Source organism: Marmota flaviventris, chromosome 7 (genome assembly GCF_047511675.1).
Source record: "Marmota flaviventris isolate mMarFla1 chromosome 7, mMarFla1.hap1, whole genome shotgun sequence".
NCBI lineage: Eukaryota > Metazoa > Chordata > Mammalia > Rodentia > Sciuridae > Marmota > Marmota flaviventris.
Genome location: NC_092504.1, coordinates 55,100,856 through 55,109,666, shown reverse-complemented (window position 1 = coordinate 55,109,666; position 8,811 = coordinate 55,100,856). Strand labels below are relative to the sequence as shown.

The 8,811-nt window shown below is 34.4% G+C and overlaps 1 protein-coding gene across 1 annotated transcript; it reads right to left on the bottom strand.

Moving 5' to 3' along the window:
* Positions 1–264: 264 nt before the first annotated feature.
* Positions 265–6,922, bottom strand: LOC139706356 (beta-catenin-like protein 1). Its single transcript, XM_071614003.1, has 5 exons — positions 6,728–6,922; positions 5,557–5,577; positions 5,189–5,218; positions 3,351–3,436; positions 265–881 (listed from the first exon to the last, which is right to left on the bottom strand). Exons 1-5 carry the CDS (start codon positions 6,920–6,922, stop codon positions 362–364), a joined length of 852 nt encoding a protein of 283 aa, XP_071470104.1. The 3' UTR covers positions 265–361.
* Between the last annotated feature and the right edge of the window lie 1,889 nt (positions 6,923–8,811).

The window sequence follows — 8,811 nt, the reverse complement described above, 5'->3', positions numbered from 1 at the left end:
GATACCACTGATGGAGGCAGGAGAGGGTCTGCTCTCAGTGCTTCCTGCTACTGGAAGGGGATATTGGGGTCTCCTTTTTGCCTGTAGGGACTAAGATAGTAAATATGGGGACTTTGAAGTTTACTATGCATGCTGTGTTATAAAGAAGTAAATCAAATGTTGGAACAACTAGATCAAATAATGAGGTTTGGAGGATTTGAAATAGGACAGAGCATGGAATTAATTGACTTCAGGGACCTCTTATATAAATTTGTTCATTGCTAGTTTTTTCCAAAACTAGCTTTAATTGTCCAGAGCCACACAGAGCTGTGTAGAGACAGTTCCTGGGCGGGAAGCGGCTGTCCACGTGCTGGCTGGGGCTCTAGAAGTTCTCCAGCAGGCCCACGATGCGCTTCTGCTCACTCTCCCGGAACTCTGGGCTCCGGCCGTCCCCGATGTTCTCTGCATACTCCTTGATGATGTGCCTGACAATTTTGATGGAGCTTCCTCGCATGTTTAGTATCTGATGGACCCTCTGGCGGATCTGGGGGACGTTGGCATTGCAGATCTCAGCCATGATGTAGCAGATGTGCTGGAGGACGAAGAGCCCCGCATCCAGGCGCCGGAGGTAGAACTCGTCCTCCATGTCATTGTCTATGATTTCTCCAAGCCGCACAATGTCATGTTTTTCTCCTTCAATCTTCTTGTCAGCCACCTGCATTGCACCCAGATATTTAAAATGCAGCTCCATTAGTCTGTCAACTTTCTCACTGTCGTTCTCAGTGAATTTGTTCAGAAGCCGGGTTCGCTGCTGCCCTCTCAGGTAGCGCAGGAGGGAAGCCAGGATCGAACAGACATGCTCTTCATGTTCCTTCTCCGTGGTCCCCACCTTCTTGATCTTTCTGGGTTAAGAGCTTTTGAGTGCTGTATCTTTTGACAGTCTCACCAGTTCTACGTAGTATTTAAATATTATTATAATTTTTATTTGGTTGATGACAGATCTGATGCTTAGGAAGCAATTAGAATCCTTTGGGATCAGGAGACTAGTTTTAAGAGACCAGGACAAACCCAGATATCCTCCTCCCTACAACCCAGTCTCTTAACCAAAGCAGAACACACACTTCCTTTCAGAAGTATTCGGAAGAGCTTTACCAAGCTACACTTCTTAACGGGGTTGTTTTTTTATTTTAAGTCTGATTTTTGTTTTTTCCCTTTAACTGTCAGCATCGATACTTCAGGAAAGTTAAAAAAAAAAAAAAGTCCTAAGACCCAGCTTACCTCTTTAATTAAGGCTACTCATTACTGAGGATGAGGTAAGGATATTCTTGGGAATGTGAATCTGGATGTGTATTGTCTGGATATGGTAGGAATGGTGAGTCTTCTAAGCTCAGATCTCTGCGATGCCTTTTCTGCACATGAATGGAAGAAAAAAATGAGATATTTGAGACAATGTTAGTAAAATTTTTTCACAATAATTGTCATGTAAAGATTAGATGATGAATATCAATAAGAAATTATATATCCATTGCAGGGTTGTATTTTCACAATTTCATTAGGTTTTTTCTCTCTCTCTTTTTAAAAAATGACATTTAAAGAATTTAAAATGACAAAGCATTAATATGACCTGTTTACTGACAATGTTGTGGAACTAATGATTACCATCAACTACTCCAGGCATTACATCTCCTTTATGATATTGCCTCCAACCTAGTCCCTTGCCAAATCAATAAATATTTCAGAAAGGAGAAATTTCCTCCTTTCAACTTCTATAGAATTCCTCTACCTTCCTCTTTAATTCTAATGAATTTACTGTTTTTAATTCTATTATACTCTTTCATAATCTGTTAACCAAATATACTCATGCTCCATCTAAACTTTTTTGTGGTGTCATTTTTATTCCTCTATTTTATAATTGAATAAAGAGATATTTGGAAATATTGAGTTGACATGACCAATCACATGATGTCAGACATTGACTATATGTGCCTGAAGCAATTCACTCCACAAAAGAAAACCAATAAAGAAAACATAACACCTACTTCAATGAAATGTTTGGGGCAGAGTGTCAAGTGCCATGGCATATAGTAAAATTTTTTCATATCACAGAGGTACATTTTGGCTTACAAAAGAAAGAACACACATAGCTTCTATATTCACATTTCGTGAGATCAACCCTGAACTAAAGACTTCACTCATTAGGGAAAGAGTAAACCTGAGGCCCCTGGCAGTCTGTGATCATGACAGAGTCACCTGAGCTAGGACATTCACTGGTGCAGAACAATATGGTCCTCAAAGATCCAATTGGGAGATAATAGGTTACAACATTCTTGTTTTGACTGGAGAAGGAGCACAGCCAACCTTCTATTCTTCACCTAGCCTTCCATGAAAGATACCATATTGAAACCTCTACCCTTCCAAGAATTTATGCAAGCCATCGAGCTCCCCCTCCAGCAGTTCCCTAGTCCTTCAATCTTGCTAAGCAGTCAAGAGATCCTATGTGTTCCCACTAACCAGGGAAATAGCTTGGTGGTCAACACTGAGCAGTTTGATCTGTAGAGGTACTTAGATAAAAATTGGGTAGCTCTGCCCAGAAAGATGACATGAGGCTTTCCAAGAAACACCGTAACTCTCTGGTAACAGTTTCCAAAGAAATGTAAATGGGATAAGGAAGAAAGAATAGGATCTGTCAGAAACAAATTAACAGAATGAGAGCATATGTCTGTCAGTCATATTCTTAAATATAAAGAGATTAAATTATCAATTGCTTTAGATGGGTTGAATAAAATAAGAACAAAATAAAACAAAACAGATTCCATGCAATTTCTTATTAAAACACCAATGACATTCTTCACAGAACTAGTAAATGCAATCAGAAAATTCATAATGCAACACAATAGACCCCAAATATTGAAAGCAAACGTGAGCAAAATATGTAAATAAGCAAACAAATGAATAAAATTAAAAGTAAAGCCAGAGACATTATAATACTTGAGTTCAAAACATACTGATAGTAACATAAACAGCATGATATTGGCATAAAAAAACTGTGTAGACCAGTGGAAAGAACAAAGAACCCAGAAACAAATCCACATATTCGTGGCAAGCTGATGTTTGACATAGGCAGGAAGAAAATGTATTAAAGGTAGGATAATCTCTCTCTCTCTCTCTCTCTCTCTCTCAATATTTTTTAGTTGTCAATGGACCTTTATTTCATTTATTTATATGAAGTGCTGAGAATCGAACCCAGTGCCTCACACATGCTAGGCAAGTGCTCTACCACTGAGCCACCTCCCCAGCCCCTAGGACAACCCCTTCAATGAATGTTGGTTGAAAAACTCTTTATGAAAATGCAGAAGAAACTAGACCCATACCTCTCATCATAGAACCTAAACTTAAGCCTCAAATCTATGCTTAAAGAAATTATAGTGGAAATGCTGCAGGATAGTGGTATGGCTACCTAAAAGTACAGGCAATAAAAGTTATGTTGATGAATTACATCTAAATAATATATCTTTTGAACAACCAAGGAAATAAATCAACATAATGAAGAACAACCTGCCTAATAGGAGAAAATATTTGCAAAATATTCATCTGATACAGTATTTCCGGACTATATAAGGAACTAAATAACAGCAAAAAGTATATAATCTGAAGAAAAATTGGTGAATAGCCAAAATAGACAATTCTCAATATTGAATATGTAAATTGCAATATATTAAAAATGCTCATAACTAAGATTAGAGAAATTCATATCAAAACCAGAAGTTAATGTCATTTCTTTCTGTTTAGAATGGCTACTCTCAAAAGCACAAAAAACAAATACTGGTGGGGAAAGGAGGACTCTTGTTCATTGCTGATGGAAATGTATTTTAGCAAACCATTATGAAAAACAGTACAGTGGTTCCTCAAAAATCTGGAAATATAACACACATATGTTCTAGCTATCACACTAAAGGGTATAATGCAAAGGAATTGAAATCAATATGCCAAAGAGACATCTATACTGACATGTTTAGTAGAATATGATTCACCATATTCTATATATAGATCAGCCTACGTGTTCATCAATGGATGAATGGAAAAAGAATATGAATGGAAAAATATATATATATATATATACACACACACATACACACACATACACACTCCAGAATAGCCATAAACAAGTAATAAAATTCTGTCATGTGTAAAAATATAGATGGAACTGAAGGACATGATGAAAAAACCAGGAACAGAATTCAACTGCATCTGTCACTTGCATGTGGAAGGTAAAAAATTTTATCTTACTTAAGGAATAAAGATGATAATAGCAGAGCTTGGGAATAATATGGGATATAGAAAGGCATAAAAAGGATGGTTAAGAGTACAGATTTGCAATGGAATGGGTAGAATAATTATGGTTAAAACCAGATAATTACATGTTTAAAAATTGCTACAATAGAAAAAATAATGTCTCCTAAATAAGAAATGCTAAATTGCCTTGTATGATCATCACCCAGTATACATATGTGTTGAAAGTTCACATTGTGGCAGAACTCCTGGCTGTGCCAACAGTGCCACATAATCAGAAGGCTGAGGCAGGAAGATTGCTCAACTAAGGAGCTTTAGATCTGCCTGGGTAACACAGAAAGACTCAGTTGCAAAATATAAAATAAGAAGTAAACAAAAATAATGTTGTATCCCTTATATATGTATAATTACTTGGTGTCAATTAAAAATCAAAAAAAAATCAAGAAAAACTATAAGTCATAGAAACTACATATAAACATAAATGTCAACTAAATAAAAATTTTCATCTCATTTAATGTAGCCAGTTTATACTTTTAAATTTATAATCCTCAAAACATCAGAAGGCAGAAATTCACCACTTTCTATATGTTGTTATATCCCTCTATTCTTCATTAAACAAATTGTAAATTTCATAGAATGAGAACTTTAACTAGTCTGTACTTAAAGAGAATTATTAGATAAAGAGAGTTAAATTCCAGGAGAATGACTGGCTTCTTTAGAGTTGCATTATGTGTGACCATCTAAATTAATACACAAAATACTTGGATGGTTTCCAATGAGTAATAAATGAACAAAGTTTACATTTACATTAATCTTTATGACATACACGTATTTCAGAGATAGGTGATTCTTGTTATCGAATAGACACTCAGGAGAAAATATATTTGGATTCTGCTAAAAATACCAGGGGAATACTTACATGGTGGCTGCCTCTATGACTATGATGTTTCTGTAAAAAGTGGGAAAAAAAAAGAAAAAGGTTAAAATTGAATTTATGAGCAGATGAGGAAACCAGTGCTCATCAGTTACTGGCAAACACCAGTAAACCCCAAAACTGGGGAGGCAGAAGCAGGAAGATCAAAAATTTGAGACCAGACTAACAACTTAGACTCACAACTTAAGCAACTTAGTTTTTCCCTCTCAAAAATTAAAAAGGATTGGTGGTGTGGCTCACTAGTAAAGCAAATCTGGGTTCAATCCCCAATATAATAAACAAACAAATAAATAAATAAATAAATAAAATACATGCTGTAATGTAAAATGTTTCAGTAATTGAAACTATCTTACCTCGTCAGATGAATCAGCTCCCTAGGAAGAAAAGAAAATGAGGAATTAGCTAACATCTTAATTTTATAATTCTAGATTTAAAATAGAAATGCCCTGTTTGCTACAATAATAATTAAGCAGAATGAAGGTAAAATTTTGAGTAGATGATACATTAATCTTGCTATTTTTGTTTAACGTAATTTTAAAAGGAGTGTAAACTACGCTTTCTCTGTAATTAATTTATTATATCAAATATCTATTTACTTTAGTCCATATTTCCTAAGTGTTTGAAATGAAGAAACATTTCATCACCATAGATATTAGATAAAAAATGAAAATGGAACTTTGGATTTTTAATATAGATATTCTGCATGACTCAAAATCTACTAATATTCAAATATTTGAATGGCTGATAGAGTATATCATTCTTTCTTTTTTTTCTTGGGTTTTATTTTTTCCTCTTAGATCCTTTTTAAAAAATTGTGATAAATAGTGGTCTCACAAGCAATTTGTTGTCTATAACATCCATAGAACTAGTGACTGATATCTTTTTTAGAGAACATGTACACAGTCACTATGTAAAAAAGAAGAGGTGAGGAAAGGAGGAGGAGGAAGAATATGAAGACAACTTTATCAGATATAGGTATTTCTCAGTGACACAGAGCAGTAAATGACAACACAGCTGGGCGGTGCATCTTTGGTAGATCTACAGCTAATTTAAGGATGAAAAACAGTGGCTTTATTTTATTTCCAAGGATGGGGAATGACTGTGAACCTGAGCAGATAGGCTATGTGAGTAAAAACTTGAAAATTCCTCTTTTGATGTTCTACAAAATTAAGTTACATTTTAGTGGACTTTGATCAAACTCTTCTGACTCCAAATCACCTAAAGATTTATATCCTACACTTCACTTGAGCTCTCTGTTTCACCATTTCGGGAACACTTTTAAATATTTTTGCCTTATTATAAAGCAATTTGATTTGAGTGCCTGGGATGATATATTGAAGATTTATTTTATGACCTTAGTTAAGTTAAATCGCTTAATTCAAAGAATCTGGACATATAAAAACACTCATTTTATAAAGTCAGACTTTGATCAATGCAATGTAATAGTTCACAACACAAGAAATAATTCAGAAGCATTGAATAGTCACTGAGAACACATTCTTCACAATTCCCTGACATACTCACAATCATGGAAACCATGAGAGCCAGGAGAAAGGCAAAGACCAGGAACCTCATATTTTTCGGAGTCCTATAAAAGCACAAGTGAGAATCAGATAACTCTTCATTCCTGTACTCATGTAAAAAGCATTTAGCATTCCCACTGTGCTTCAAAGCATTGAGAAACATTCTAGAGATTTCTGACACATAGTTGAAACACATGGCCCGACATCACAGAAGGATTGGAGGGAACTCTGACAACTAACAGGGTGTGCTCTGATATGAAAATATTAAATTAGTATAAAAGCACATGAGTTGATATTTTAAATATACAAAGATAATCAGAGTAAAATTTGAGTTGATTATGGATGAGTAGAGACTTTTGGGGAGACTGATAAGAAATAAGAGTACGTGAAAGAGGATACCAGGCCAAAGTGCAAATAGTGCAGCATGTGAGGAGGCCAGAACTAGATGCAAGAAGAACATTTCTATGGTGGTGAGACTATGTGAATTTTGATAATGCCATGATGGATGATTATAAAGGCATAATATAAAAATTTAGAAAGTAGCATGATAAACAACAGGGACTGGCATTATAATAGAGTCACTGAAGACAAATCAGTTTTCTTTCTTGAGAATTAGACCACTGAAGATATTGTTAAGAGAAAACCCAAACTGAAAATAAGTATCAAAAAAAGTATTTTCAGCTACTTTGAGAAACTGGAATTTATTCACATGTTAATTTAAATGGGGGATCAAGGAAAGATTAAAACTAAGTGTTTTTTCTATGTATAGATAGAAGAAAATGGACAGATGCATAAATAAACAGATGTATAGATATACATCTATAAGATAAGTATATACTGATACATAATTTAAAGAGTTTGAGAACATATTTCCCAAAAAACACAATGACAAAAATTTGAAATGGTAAAAAATATTATTTTATGGAAAATGACAAATGAAATAGAAAATATAAAGAAAACAAATATGAAACATAGAGAAGTCTATTATATTGTGTTAATTTTAAAGAATAACAGATCTGTTTCAATGCAGAAAAGGGCTATGAAGGAAAATATTCACTGATGGAATACAATAACTGAAAAACTTACAACATGGACAAAAACATACATTTAAAAAAGAAGAACTTACATTATATTCCTATCAACTTTAAAATTACTCTCTAAGGCATATATCAAAGTCATTATTGAAAAAGTCAACATGATATAACTAGTCAAGAAAATAAGGAGACTCTGAGTAACCTACCAAACAGGGAAATGGAAAACACAGGTTCTCATTCCACCTCATTCACTTGGTATAATGTTTGCTGAGGTCAGCACAGAGGAATTGAGTCTTGAACTCACCTTCAGATCCTGACATGGAATCATCAAATCCTTAATTTTTTTCTTTATGAAAAATTATCAATAGATGATACACATGATTATTTTTATTTGATTTTAGTATGAAAAGATTCAACTGAGACCTCATGTTACCTTGTACATAAGTACATTACCTGTATACAAGATGAGACTCAAGAGTCAGGAGAACTGAGTGGAAGCTGAGCTGAAGAGACCATGTGCTCCCCTAGAGAGCTGGTGTATTTAAAGACACTGAAATGCCACTTTTGTTTTCCTAAATAATGTCAGTATGAGGTCACATGAGAAGGAAACTCAAAATACCGCCGGAAATCTGTCTCTACGAATTCTAACATCAATTTAACAATGTAATTTTACAATAGAAGTTCATGAAAACCAAGTGTCCGGGAAACGAATGGGCCCAACAAAGGTTAATCCCTCTGTTAGTGGAGATTTGTGAGGAGAAGACAATGGGAAACACATTCTGGAGCAAACAGAGCACAAAATGATTGAAATGATGAAAACTGTTTTGGTAGATCATCATGTACTCTGTTTCAACAAATGTACTTCCAAGATGGCAAGATTCTATGCCAATAATATTAATTACCATTTACCAATATTTTACCTGTTCTGTAATAAATCATAAACAATATGGCAGAATTTGAGTTATTACTGATCTCAAGAATGTTTCCTACAGATCATTGTTTGAAACTTTTACCTTATTCTATTAATTTTAGAAAACTTAAAGTCATGCAT

Bases quoted from the DNA above. Each gene is read 5' to 3' on its own strand.
- LOC139706356 (XM_071614003.1), bottom strand. From the start codon at position 6,922: ATGTGTTTCAACTATGTGTCAGAAATCTCTAGAATGTTTCTCAATGCT. The intron at 3,437-5,188 runs GTAAGTATTCCC...CTGTACTTTTAG, and splicing joins GTCATAGAGGCAGCCACCAT to GTAGCCATACCACTATCCTG. The intron at 882-3,350 runs GTATGGGTCTAG...CTCTTAACCCAG, and splicing joins TTTAGGTTCTATGATGAGAG to AAAGATCAAGAAGGTGGGGA.